General features: G+C 45.6%; 1 protein-coding gene across 7 annotated transcripts in view; it reads left to right on the top strand.

Annotated features, from left to right (window-relative positions):
• Positions 1–14,732, top strand: part of usp19 (ubiquitin specific peptidase 19) — a 138,393-nt gene that overhangs the window by 30,264 nt on the left and 93,397 nt on the right. For all 7 annotated transcript variants that reach the window (XR_005943625.1, XM_041192579.1, XM_041192578.1 and 4 more), the window contains 2 exons: positions 9,330–9,458; positions 14,572–14,708. Coding sequence is in view for 6 of the 7 variants with exons in the window: in XM_041192579.1 (XP_041048513.1) it covers positions 9,330–9,458; positions 14,572–14,708 (266 nt within the window). In the remaining variant the exon portion in view is untranslated. The remainder of the gene's footprint in view (positions 1–9,329; positions 9,459–14,571; positions 14,709–14,732) is intronic.

Below are 14,732 nucleotides of genomic sequence, written 5' to 3'. Positions count from 1 at the left end.
GGTCACTGTTTAAAAATAAAAGGTCACTCATTTAAAACTCATGAGGAGAAATTTTTTTCTGAGGGACGTGAGTCCTTGGAACTCTCCCCTTCAAAAGGGACTTGGAACCAGAGCCTTTGAATATTTTTAAGTCAGAGCTAGATAGTTTTTTGATAATCAAGGTTAAGAAGGTTATCAGGTGGTAGGTGGGAATGTGGAGTTAAGGTTATAATCAGATCAGCCATGATCTTATTGAATGGTGGAGCAGGCCCAATGGCCCACCCCTTCTTCGTATGTTAGTAAACCCAAAATAACTTTTGTGTGATAGCCTCTTCAGTTAAACGGCAATTTCAAGCTGATTGCTAACTACATACTATTCTTGCCAGATGTCAGCATTGCATTGTAACTGGCGCAGGCTGCTTTTATTTTGTCAGGTTTTGGAGAAATTGTTGCTTTTGTTAGTAATCGCACTCGGGGAGCCCCTACCCTTAGGAAAATGAAGCAGACTTTCACTGGAATTGACTGTTTTCGCGTAAAAGTTTGTGCTCCAAATGCTCATTGATAGCATTTATCCTAACTCTAATTACAGTTATCTGCCAGTTAATTCTATTTTGAGTAGTAGCAGCTAAATGGTCGGCTCTGCTGTTAACCGCACCCATGGTTTGGCCGCATTCTAGGGATGCGGTGCTGTAAAGCGCTCGTGGCTATTTGTGGATCCTTGCTGTGTTCAAATTAGTTGCGCATTTCCTGCATTACAACAGGCATTTTATTAGCTGTAAAGTGCTTTGGGACATAGTGAGGTTGTGTAAGGAACATGGAAATAGAAGGAAGCCATTCAAGCCCTTGCACAGAGCATCACTGATCTGTATCTTAACTCTATCCGCCCACCTTGGCTTCATGTTTTTATAACCTGGGCTAGCAAAAAACCTATTACTCGAAGATCTAAAATATTAATTGTGCGAGCATCTACTGGTTTTTATAGTAGTGTTCCACACTTCCATTGTCCTATGCGTGAAAAAGTGTTTCCTATCTCCCCACCTGGACAGCTTGGCCCTGATTTGAGGGTTGTGGGATAACTGAGTTTTTTTTTTAGGATTTTGAAAGGAATTGATAATTTCACCATTGAGGGAGTGTAGGATAGTGGCCTGTACCCTGTGACTCCAGAACCATATTGCACCTCTTTAACATCTCGTTTGCAGCTTCTAACCTTTTCCAGTTGGATCACATTAACATGAAAAAAGCCAAAAAAAGTTAAGTCAAGAAAAGTAAGGGCTGTGTTTTTATTGTGGAGATAAAAGACTAACTGTTATGCTGCACTTTATGGTTTCAGGTGATATTAATGAAAAACATCGTACTGTGAATAAACCCGTTTTGAGTGGTATAGATACCCCAGAGTTGTAGATAGTAGTTTAAGGCTCAGGTTTTATGGGTGTGGCCATTATTGTTTCTAATATAGCTGACATTATTCTGAATATACGATTAGATATTTTTAATCATGGGAAACTGAAAAAGATGTCTAAATTCCACAAATCTTATATTAAGATTTTACTGACAATTATAGTCAAAAACGGCGCTAATTCTGTGTAATTTTGATTTTCTGTTGGTATTGTAAGTTCAAAAGGTGTGGAATCTGGTTGACTGAGAGTCATGATCCTTCCTTATCATATCTTGATCTTTGTGAAACTCACTGAACTCAGGCAGCTAAGCACACAGCTTATCCTTTTAACCAAATATTAAACATAACCTAACCTCTGAAACAAGCTAGAGATGACTTTGTTGCTTTTATTTTGAAGCTTAGCCTTTTACTGCATTATTTTACAGATCCATTATGTTTTAGATTTCTAAGGCCACTAAAATGCTCTTGGGCAAACCAAGCTTGCCCCCTTGTAAGAATCAGCTCTACCTTCTGAGCCTATTCGTCAATCCTTTCTCTCTCTCTCTCTCTCTCTCTCTCATTAGAAATATTTCCAATTGCTGGTGTTGCCACACAAGTCAAGCAGTGAGAATCTAACCATCCCCCCCTTGACGTTCAATGCCACACCCGGTCAAATGCAGCCCTGATGTCAAGGGCAGTCACTCTCACCGCACTTCGGGGGTTCAGCTCTTTTGTCCATGTTTGAACCAAAGCTGTAATGAGGTCAGGAGCCGAGTGACCCTGGCGGAACTCAAACCGGGCATCAGTGAGCAGGTTGTTGCTAAGCAAGCACCGCTTAATAGCACTATTGATGACTGCTTCCATTACCTTATTGATGGTCAAGAGCAGACTAATGGGGCGGTAATTGGCTGGGTTGGATATGTCTTGCTTTTTGTGGACAGGACGTACCTGGGCAATTTTTCACATAGCCAGGTAGATGCCAGTGTTGTAGTTGTACTGGAACAGCTTGGCTAGGGATGTAGCATTTTTTGGAGCAAAAGTCTTCAGTGCTATTGCTGGAATTTTGCCAGGCCCCATAGCCTTAGCACTATCCAGTGCCTTCAGCTATTTCTTGTTATCACGTGGAGTGAACCGAATTGGCTGAAGACTGGCATCTGTGATGCTGGGGACTTTTGGAAGAGGCCAAGATGGATCATCCACTCGACACTTCTGGTTGACGATTGTAGCAAATGAATTGATGTGCTGGGCTCCCCCATCATTGAGGGTGGAGAGATTTGTGGAACCTCCTCCAGTGAGTTGTTTAATTGTCAACCACCATTCATAACTGTATGTGGCAGGACTGCAGAGCTCAGATCTGATCCATTAGTTGTGGGGTCGCTTAGCTCTTTCCATCACTTGCTGCTGATGCTGTTTAGCACGCAAGTAGTTCTGTGTTTATAGCTTCACCAGGTTGACACCTCAGTTTTAGGTATGTCCAGTGCTGCTCCTGGCATTCCCTCCTGCACTCTTCATTGAGCCAGGGTTGATCCCCTGTCTTGATGGTAATTGTTGTGTGTGGGATATGCCGGACCATGAGGTTACAGATTGTGTCAGAGTATAATTCTGCTGCTGATGGCCCACAGAGCCTTGTTATTGCCCAGTCTTGAGTTCCTAGATTTGTTCGAAATCTATCCCATTTAGCACTGTGGTAGTGCCACACAACATGATGGAAGGTCTTCTCAATATGAAGATGGGACTTCGCCTCCACAAGGGCTATGCGGTGGTCACTCCTACTGATACTGTTAAAGACAGATGCTTCTGCAGAAGAAAGGTTGGTGAGGATGAGGTCCAATATGTTATTCCCTCTTGGTTCCTTCATCACTTGCCGCAGACCCATCCTAACAGCTATGTCCTTACAGACTTGGCCAGCTCAGTCAATAGTGGTGCTAACGAGCCACTCTTGGTGATGGCCCCCCACCCAGAGCACATTCTGTGCCCTTGCCACCCTCAGTACTTCCTCCAAGTGACGTTCAACATGGGAGGGGGGAGGGGGTGCGGGCAATAATCAGCAGGATTCATTGTCCATGCTTGATATGATGCCATGAGACATGGAGTCTGAGTCGATGTTGAGTCCCACGGCAACCCCCTCCTGTCAATTGTGCCACCACCTCTGCTGGGTCTGTCCTGCCGGTGGGACAGGACATACTCAGGAATGATGATGGTGGTGTTTGGGACATTATCTGTAAGATATGTGTTCGTGAGGATGATTATGCCAGGCTTGACTAGTCTGTGAGATGGCTCTCCCAGTTTGGGCACTAGCCCCCAGATGTTCGTGAGGAGGACTTTGCTGGATCGACAGGGCTCAGTTTGCTGTTGTCGTTTCCAGCGCGTAGGTTGATGCCAGATGGCCTATCTGGTTTCATTTTTTTTGACTTTGTAGTGGTTTGATACAACTGCGTGACTTGGTAGGCCCTTTCAGAGGGCATTTAAGAGTCAACCACTTTGCTGTGGTGTCATGTGTAGGCCAGACCAGACGACAGATTTCCTTCCCTAAAGGGACATTAGTGAACCAGAGAGGTTTTTGCAACAATCGACAATGGTTTCATGGTCATCATCAGACTTTTTAATTCTAGATTTTCATTCAATTCAAATTCCACCATCTGCCGTGGCAGGATTCGAGCCCGGGTCCCCAGAGCATTACTCTGGGTCTCTGGATTATTAGTCCAGCGACAATACCACTATGCCATCACCTCCCCCAACCTTTCTGGCAAGCTCCCATTATCTCCTCTTTTATACTCCGTCCTATCGTATGGTTACAATTAGTGGGCCTGTGCACCACTTCCGCAAGTGACTTCTTGCCTTTATCATTCCTTACCTCAACCCAAACCACTTCAACATCCTGAATTTCTGAACTTGGGTCATCCCTGTTCAATGTGCTAATACCATCACTAGTTAACAGAGCTCCCCCCTCCACCTTTTCCTAACTTCCTGTCCTCCCTAAATGTCACACACCCTTCAATATTCAGGTCCCAATCTGTTGTCCTGTAGCCGTGTCTCTGTAATAGCTATCAGCTCATATTTATTCCCATTTGTACTATCGGTTCATCTGTTTTGTTTCAAATGCTACGTGCATTTAGACACAGAGTCTTTAGTTTTGTCCTTTTATTATTTTTGCAGCATCTAGTCTTATCTGCTGATTTGCTCTTAGATTTGAACTCTGCCCCTTCCTGTCACAGTCTATTTATCGTTTCCCATATTAATACCTGCCTCTCTTGCTGTGTCTCTACCCTTTGGTTTACCGCATCTTCCCAAATTTGATCCCTTGCCCCACTATTCAGTTTAAAACCCTCTCTACTTCCTTAGTTAGGCGCCTCATGAGGACACCAGCCCCAGCATGGTTCAGGTGTAGACCGTCCCAATGGTACAGATCCTACTTTCCCCAAAACCTGGTGCCAGTGCCCCACAAACTGGAACCCACTTCTCCCACACCAGTCTTTGAGCCACATATTAATTTCTCTAATCTTATTTAACTATGCTAATTTGCACGTGGCTCAGGTAATAATCCAGAAGTTATTATCTTTGAGGTTCTGCTTCTTAATTTGGTGCCTAGTTCGTCATACTGACTATGCAGACCCTCCTTCCTCATCCTGCCTATGTTGTTGATACTTACATGGACCATGACCACTGGATCCTCCGCCTCTTACTGCAAACTGCTCTTCAACCCCGAGCAGCCGCCCTGAACCCTGGCACCAGGCAGGCAACAAAGCTGTCTGGACTCTTTGCTACAGAGAACAGTGTCTATCTCTCTCATTCTACTGTTCCCCTACTACCACTACATTCCTTTTTGCTCCCGCCACTTGGAAGGCTTCCTGTACACAGTGCCATGGTCAGTTTGCTCATCCACTCTGCAGCTCTCACTCTCATCCAGACAAGCCGAGAGAACCTCAAACCTGTTGGACAATTGCAGAGGCTCACACTCCTGCCCTCTGGGTCCCCTTACCTGCCTCACTCGCAGTCACGCCCTCACTCGCAGTCACGCCCTCACTCGCAGTCACGCCCTCACTCGCAGTCACGCCCTCACTCGCAGTCACACCCTCCTGTCCTTGGCCACTGACCAAATCAGAAGACCCTATCCTAAGTGGTGTGACTACCCCCTGATATAAAACATCCAGGTAACTTTCCCCCTCCCTGATGTGTCACTGTCTGCAGCTCAGCCTCCAGCTCAATGACTCTGAGCCGAAGCTCCTCGAGCCACAAACACTTACTGCAGACATGTTTGTCCTGGATTACAATGTTATCCAGGAGCTCCCACATGCTTCAGACCTGTACATCACCTGTCCTGCCATCCTTAATGTGTTTGAAATAATTATTTAATTCTGTTAATCACTTATTTATGTTACTTTCTCAAATACTTTATTAACTTTACCACCAATTTGTGTACTATTTTAAACCTCAGAGTAAAACTTAACCACTTACCAAATACTCATCAAACAGCTAGCTCTTTTCCCTGTAGTAGAGCAAAAACCAATTTTTATGGGGCTAGAAAAATAGACAAAGGAAACAAACAACTCCTTCCCTGAACTCCCCTCTCACCACACTCTAAGTTAGACAGCTGGACTCCATTTGCAAGGGCTGCACTAAAGAACCCTGAACTAGGGCTACAGTAACCAGATTCAACCATCCTATTTTGCTTTTATAACCTTGTTTAATTCACTGCCACTTCTCTTCCACAAATGCCTAACATGAAGTACTGCTCTTCTCTCTGACAGGGATTCTGTTTGTCTCTCTTGTCCTGTTCGCCTTCATTGCTTTCCATTTCCCTCCTGGTGTTTGACAAGGTGTTTACCAAAACTCGCTTTCACAACCATGTTTCCTTCCTCATTAACTGTCTCCGTCTCCGACTTAGCCCATGTAGATTCCAACTGAAGTTCCATTCTTCATGTTTCAAACCCACCCAGGTATCTCCGGGGCATACAACACTCATCAGACTGCTGTAATGTTCCAGTGAAGCCCAACACAAACTGGAGGAACAGCACCTCTTCCGATTAGGCACTTTACAGCCTTCCATACTTAACATTGAGTTAAAACCTTCAGACAATGAACTCTCTCCTCTGTCTTCACCATTTTTTGAGTTTATTTTTCTCATTTTTATTTATTTTTATTCATTTATTCATTGTTTTATCAGCTTTTTTATCCCCCCTTTTTAATCATGTTATCTAACCTTTTTTGTCTTGCACCGAACTGATTTCCTCCCACCTTTTAATTCACTAAAACTATTATCACATTTTGCTTCCTTACCTTTATGCTGCTATCAGCACCTTCTTTAACCCTTACACTACCATTAACTCTCCCTTTGTCTTTTTGTTCATGACATCTTTGTCAATCTCTCCGTAGCCCCCACCTATCGCTGGCCTTCTGTCCAGCTTCACCTGCTTCACCCCCTTAAACAGTATAAATTTCATCACATTTGTACTCTGTTTAGCTCTGAAGGAGGGTCAGATGGACTCAAAATGTGCTTCTCTCTCCGCAGATGCTGTCAGACCTGCTGAGTTTTTCCAGCATTTTCTGTTTTTATACCAGATTCAACCAGTTAGCTAATTAACTACTCAGCTTCTAGGCTGAGAGTGAGTTTACCCTGTCTAAACTGCAAGAAAGAAATAACTTAGCCTGCTTACACAGTACTTTCCGGTTACTGCTAATTATAAGCTAGATTAGATTTCAAGAACACAATTTAAGAACAAAATTAACACTTCAAGCTCCCCTCTCTGCAAACTCCAGGTATACACTCAGCCCAGCTGCAATCTGTGTTGCACTCATGGCTTAGAAACCAATTATGAATAAACTGCTATTAATAAAAGCTTTCTTGGTGGTTCAACAATTTAAGATATAGTGAGCTCATCTGTAAACTTGTTTATTGTTAACTCTTCAGTAACAGAGCCAACCTTTGCCTCACTACCAAGATTGCCACCTCTGAGTTAGGAGGACAATACTGTGGATGTTGGAAACCTGAAATAAAAGCATAAAATACCCCTGCTGAGCACTTCAAGCACTTTTTATTTTCATTTGAGTCAGAAAGCTCTGGGTTTGAGTCTCACTCCAGTTGTCGTGCAGTGGATACTAGCATTCCATTACATCACACTGTTCCATAGGGAATGAGCCTGAAGATATGAAAATAACAATGCCAGTGTGTTGATCAGTCTATGAGTCCTTCCACTACGTCACAATATTCTCCAAGGGGCATATACACAACCCGTGCTAGCAGTTCAAACCAGCCCAGCGTTGAGGTTTACGTATAAAATACCATTATCTTTCAGAGTGCTAGCAATTTGAATAGCACCTAGCAACAAGCTCCTTCATCCAAATCAAGGAATTGGCCTGTGTTTGCAGACTGGTGACTCCAATTACCAGTTTGGAGTTTGCCAATAAACGACAGTTTCCATTTTCTGTTTTGTGCCATTCAAAATTATTGACTGGTAAAGTTTAGAAAGGATTCCTTGTTTGTAGCTTTTGTCTTGCACCCAACTGATTCTTCCCCCCCCCCCACTCCACTTTCATTCACTAATTTATCATTTGTTCCTCCTGTTTTTGTTATGCTCTAAATTGTCCATTTTGAAATGCAGTACGAATTAAATGTAAACTTATCCTCTTGTAATGTTAGCTGGGTTTTTTTCAGAGTTTATCTACGTATTTCCAGTCCAGAATAATACTAATGCAGAGGATTTAGCCTTTTCGTTGAACCAGCTCACGAGCTTGCTTCCCATTAGATTGATATAGACTGGACATGTTGGTGTTTTAAACCATCGAGAACATTCCACCGCTTGTATCCATTGAGGCACTGGTGCACAGTGGCAGCATTGTGCATCCTCTACTGGACGCACTGCAGTAACTCACTAAAGGTGCTTCGACAGCACCTTCCAAACCCATGACCTCTACTACCTAGAAGGATAATGGCAGAAGATGCATGGGAACACCACCACTTCACTGATGGTTACACAATGTTAGCACCACTCGCAGATCCTCAGATACTGAAACAGTCCAGGCCCAAATGCAGCAAGACCTGGACAATATTCAGGCTTGGGCTGACAATTGGCAAGTAACATTCACATCACACAGGTGCCAGATAATGACCATCTCCAACAAGAGAGAACCTAGTCAATCGCCCTTTTGCCATTCAATGGCATTACCATCGCTGAATACTCCACTATCAGCATCCTGGGGGGTTACCATTGACCAGAAACTGAACTGGACTAGCCATATAAATACTCTGGTTACAAGAGCAGGTCAGAGATGAGGAATTCTGCAGCGAGTAATTCACCTCCTGAATCCCCAAAGGCTGTCCATCACTTATAAGGCACAAGTCGGGAGTGTGATGGAATGCTCTCCACTTGCCTGGATGAGTGCAGCTCCCACAACACTCAAGAAGCTTGACACCATCCATGATAAAGCAGGCTGCTTGATTGGTACCCCATCCACAAACATTCACTCCCTCCACCACCAGCGCACAGTAACAGCAGTGTGTACCATCTATATGAAGCATTGCAGGAATTCACCAATGCTTCTTAGACAGCACCTTCCAAACCCATGCCACTACCATCTAGAAGGACAAAGGCAGCAGATAGATGGGAACACCACTGCCTGGAAGTTCCCCTCCAAACCACTCACCATCCTGACTTGGAAATATTTCGCCGTTCCTTGACTGTCGGTGGGTCAAAATCCCGGAACTCCTTCCCTAACAGTGCTGTGGGTGTACCTACACCACATGGACTGCAGCGGTTCAAGAAGGCAGCTCACCATCACCTTCTCAAGGGGCAATTAGGGATGGACAATAGATGCTGGCCCAGCCAGCGATGTCCACATCCCGTAAATGAATAAAAAAACGGTCCATTTTCAAAGTAACAGCCAGTGAAATGTTATAAGTTATCACGAGCTCTAGTTTCTAGGCTCCAGATGTTTTGGTATGTTCCTTTTAACTCTACAACTGTGGTTCTTCCTGCAGATCTCTTTGTCGACTGGAAGCAGAATGCAGATGAGGTTATAGTAAAACTGAAGCCAGGAGAGGGGAGCCTGAAACTTGACGAGGTTGATGCAGCTTTCACAGACACAGACTGTGTGGTAACACTGCCAGGTGAGAGCAGGCAAATACATAGGGGAATTGTGGCCGGTCTTCATTGATCACTTGCAGAGAGGCACAGTGTCCACTGTGGGGTGGGGTGGAGGGGGGGTTGCTGAGCCCATCTTACCCTCAGTATTTTCTTTATTGGCCCTCTTTGACCATCTGGCTGCCCTTTAATCCTCTCTTCAACCTTTACCTCCTACCCGGACTCTAGCTTCTATTCAAAGGTATTATTTTGATTTTTTTTGTTGAGAATTACTGCTGTGCTACTGACCCTCTTGTTTTCTCCACTCTCGCTACTCATTCTAATATATCTTCGAGCCCTAGCATCATTATAAAGCTACAGTGCTGCTGTTGCCTGGAGGATGGACCAGTATTTTCCTGAGGTCAATACCAATTCTCTGATCGCTCCTAACCTCCCACTGAACCATGACCATTACCGAACACCAAATGTTAATTTCCAGACTGTGAATGATCTCTTTCAGTAATTCTCCACCATCATCATTGCTTCCATCCCCAATACAGCTCACTTCTATTTCTGCACCCACCCCACCCCCTCCAAACCATCCCACAAAACTACACAATACAGGATTAAACTGGTGGACTTGATGTGTTTTGCTTTTTTCCCTCGTTAAACAATTCCCTCTTGTCTTCATGCTCTTTTTCCACTTGTCCAGTTGCTACCCATCTATAAGTCAACTGCAAATTTGCTGATTGTGCCCAACCCCTCTATCTAGATCATTAATAAGTACAATATTGTGATAAAACAATATCATGCTGCACCACTTCACAATACGAATGAGCATTTTGTTGAATTTAAATAAATATAGTCAGTGGCAAAATTCAATTCTTGCACTGTTTGAACTACCAAGCCACGATCCTGTTAGATGATGTGTCTCATTGTTGCTCTGTATAAGTTGTTTCTTGCCTGTGCTATTTTAGTTGTTATGCTCATCAGTAGCCTCATCATATTGTGGATTGTGAGAAAACATTATGTTGACTGCACAAGTCAAACTCTGTTTTAATCGTCTGGTTTCTTGGGTTTTAACTGATGTTTTGGCAATCAAATTCCACCATTGTGTGTGAGAGATATGTATTGGAACTAAAGCAGTGACCTCTGATTTTTTTTCAGATAAATATTGTTGATCTGAGTATCGACAGAAGCTCCCATGCACATGCTACATAAAATATTTAATTATTATTTAATATAATATTCTAATTGTGGTTCAAGTGATGTCCTGAGGTTTGTTCTAGCACTTTTTAATGACACTCGGGGTTGAGGCTGACTTGCTCCCACACTAAAAATGTGTTCTCAGGTGACTCAAGAGTCCACTGTGTGACCCACAGACTCTCTCACAGGTGGGGCAAGTGGTGGCAGGAAGAACGGGTAGTTGGAGTATCCAGGTTGCCACCCGCTCCATTCCCTTTTGACGCTTGGTGTCAGCTAGCCCTTGGCGATGAGACCTGAGGTTTTCAGCTCCTTCCCGGATGCTTTCCTTCCACTTCGGACGGCCTTGGGCCAAGGATTCCCAAATGTTGGTTGGGATGTTGCAGTTTTTCAAGGAGGCTTTGAGGTTGTCCTGAAGCGTTTCCACTGCCCTCCTGGGGCCCACATGCCGTGCCTAAGTTCCAAGTAGAGTGCTTGTCCCAGGAGTCTCGTGTATGGGATGCGGACGATGTGGCCCGCCCAGCGGAACTGACCAAGCATGGTCAATGCTTTGATGCTGAAGACGTTGGCCTGAGTGAGGACACCGACTTTGGTGCACCTATCCTGCCATTGGATTTGCAGGATCTTGCAGAGGCAGCGCTGGTAGTACTTTAGAGTTTTGAGGTGCCTGCTGTACATAGTCCATGCCTCTAAGCCATTTAGGAGGGCAGGTATCACTACTGCTCTCTAAACCATGAGCTTGGTGCCGGGTTTGAAGCCCTGGTCTTCAAACACTCCTTCCTCGGGCAGCCGAAGGCTGTGCTGACATATTAAAGGCGGTGCTGAACCTCTTCGTCGATGTCTGCCCTTGTTGACAGTCGGCTCCCGTGGTGTGGAAAATGGTCCATGTTGTCCAAGGCCTCATCGTGGATTTTGATAACCGGGCGGGGGCAGATTGGTAGAGGACTTTTGTCTTATGAATGTTCAGCGTAAGGCCCATGCTCTCATACGCCTTTGTGAAGGTATTGCCAATAACTTGGAGCTCAGCCTCCGAGTGTGCGCAGACGCAAGCATAGCCTGCATGCCGCGGTTCAGTGACAGAGGATGAGACATCCTGGGATCTGGCCTGCAGGCAGCGAAGGTTGAACAGGATCCTGTTTGTTTTGTACTTTAGCCCCACTCCAGTGGGGAGCTTGTTAAGGGTGAGCTGGAGCATTGCTGTGTGAAGAGACAGCCTTGCTTGACCCCAGTTTGGACGTGGATTGGGTCTGTGGTGGATCTGTTGGTCAGGATCACGGCTTGCATGTCATCATGGAGCAGGCAGAGGATGGTGACAAACTTCTGGGGGCAGCTGAAACGGATGAGGATGCTCTATAATCCTTTTGTGATTCAATGTCGAAGGCTTTTGTGATGTCAATGGTGGCCATGTACGAGGGTTGGTGCTGTTCCTTGCATTTCTCTTGCAGTTGTTGAGTGGTGAAGGTCATGTGGATTCTGCCCACTAAGGGGCACAATGGACATTATGACTCTAGGAGGAGCTCTTCAGCAACAGGGAGCAGGCGATTGAGGACGATTCATGCGATAACCTTCCCTGTGGCTCACAACAGGGAGATTCCTCTATAATAACTGCAGTCAGACTTGTCACCTTTCTTGAAGATGATCATGATTATGGTGTCTGAGATCTCCTGGCATGCTCTCCTCCTTCCAGATAAGGGAGATGAGGCCGTGTATTTGCACCAATAGTACTTCTCTGCTGTGCTTTGGTTCTTCAACAGGATTCCATCTACTTCTGATGCTCTTTAACTGTTGAATGGCCTTTTTTACCTCGTGCCAGGTTGGGGTTGTGCTGAGATGGTGGTGGGTAGCATGCTGCTGGATGGAGTTGAGAACACTCGCATTGAAGACAGAGCCTCTATTAAGATGACCATTGAAGTGCTCTTTCCAGTGGGCGTTGATGTGCTTGATGTGCATCTCTCCGTTCTTGGCCAGCAGTGGAGTAGGGCCTTCGGTGTTTGAGCTGTAGGTGGTCTTGACAGCGCTAAAGAAACCTCACACGTCATGGTTGCCGGCTAACTGTTGGAACTCCTGCGCATTCTCCACCCACCATCTCTGTTTTTTAGTTCTCTGGTTTTTCGCTGGATTTCAGCCTTCTGTAAAGCTGCTTTCTTGCTCTCCTAGTTGGGTTGCTGTTTCAGGTTCGGGAATGGCTTGTGCTTGCGGTTTATCAGCTCCTGGGTCTCCTGGTCATTCTCATCAAGTCAGTCTTGGCGCTTCCTGGTCCAGTCTTGATGTTTCCTGGTCGAATGACCAAGTATCTCTTTGCAGGTGCTGATTATGGAGGCCTTGAGGGCAGACCAGGGTGCTGCAGGCTCTCTGCGTATCAGGATCCATGAGTGCCTCAGTGTTGATTTTCCTGCGGCATTGTTGCTGTTGCTGCTTTGGGGCTACGTTGATATTGATGACAGAGTGAATTAGGTGGTAGTCCGTCCAGCAGTCGTCATCTCCTGTCATGGTGCGGGTGGTACGCAAGTCCTTGTGGTCTCTCACTCGTAGAGTCGGGCTGGTGCCAGTGCTTGGAACAAGGATTTTGCCATGAGGCCTTGTACTTGTACTTGTGTCTCTGATGTAACAAGGTGCTGGATGACAAGGCCGTGTTCTAGGCATTTTGCCAGGAGGAAGGTACCATTAGTGTTGGATTTCTCTACCCCCTTGACCATTTCCATCTCCCCAAAGTCACTGAGGAGGATCAACTTATCGCCTGCTAGTACTTGGGCCAGGGATTGTGCAAGACTGGAGTGAAATACCTCTTTGGGCTTGTCTTTAACATCCAGTCTTGGGGTATATGCATTGAGGCCTGTAGCGCATTGGTTCTGGGCTCGGGTGATCCAAAGGGCCATGAGGTGCTTGTTTAACCCGCAAGGGGTGTTTTTGAGATGGCCGGCTGGTTTGTTTTTAATGGCGAAGCCAATGCTGTGGAGGTGGCGATCTTCTACTGCTTTGTCTTTCCAGAAGAAAGCGTAACTGCCACCTTGTTCCTTGAGCTGGCCTACCCCTGCCTGCTGGGTCTCACTTAGGGCGGTGACGTCAGTGTCGAAACCTCTGGGCTCCTGATCAACGGTAGCAGTACACTGTTCTGGCCTGTCACTGTTGGGCTTGTCCATGAGGGTCCTTACGTTCCAGGTCCCGAACTTCATTTTAAGGGAGTGGAAAATGCTTGTGAGAGAGTTCTTTTAACGTGGGGCGCCTATTACACACCATCTACCACAGCCTTGGCCCAATGGCAAGGTGTCTGAGACGACCGGAGACCAGCCTTGTGTGGGCCTAGGACATACAAACATGCACTCCTGCTGTCCCCTTCTCTTTCCCACAGAACCCCTCTCCCTGGGATTCACAAAGAACAGTGGCAGCCTCACAGTCTCGCTGTTGGCCTGTGCTGTGTCGCTCCGGTCAGTAATCACCAGGTGGGTGATTCCTGCCTCCGGGTCCTCAAGATGGTGGTTGAAACATTGTGGGCCTGAAGGATTCTCTCTTGATTCACTGGAGTCAATGAAAGCTGGAAGCTTCTGGCTGTTTCAGATGTTATTGTGGCCAAGCTCTCAGTCACTATCCCACTCCGGCGTAGTCACCTGTCTCCTAGCGCACCCCAGCCACTACGCCGCCCATTACTCTCCCTGTCTCTGCTCCTCCAGCCTGTTCAGTTTCCTGTGGCGGCGAAGATGGAGTGAGGGCCAATCATAGCCTTGAGGTGATGGGAGTTGGAGCGGGTGAAGTATTGAGCAAGAGGCTCACATAATTCAATACCTATTTTAAAATCATACATTCTGTTTTTGTTTATATAATTTGATGTTGTATTAATTATAGTTAAATGGCCAAAATTGTGGGAATACCTGTGCACTTCTCGTGTTTTTTTTTAAATGTTACATTTCTTTTCTCTCTCTCTCTTCTCCACCCCCCCCCCCCACCCCCTCTGTAATGTAGATGGACGCCAGTGGAGTTGTCAGTTCCATGAAGAGATTGAGAGTTCATGCAGCAAATTGCAGTACAAGGAAAAGGGAAACTTTCTCCAACTCATCATGACAAAGAAGATTCCTCTGCACACATGGCCATCCCTCATGGTACAGTAATCACCAACGTTATAA

This window comes from Carcharodon carcharias, chromosome 7, assembly GCF_017639515.1.
Source record: "Carcharodon carcharias isolate sCarCar2 chromosome 7, sCarCar2.pri, whole genome shotgun sequence".
NCBI lineage: Eukaryota > Metazoa > Chordata > Chondrichthyes > Lamniformes > Lamnidae > Carcharodon > Carcharodon carcharias.
Note: the sequence above shows the minus strand (reverse complement) of the source record. Positions and strands in the feature narration are given on the sequence as shown.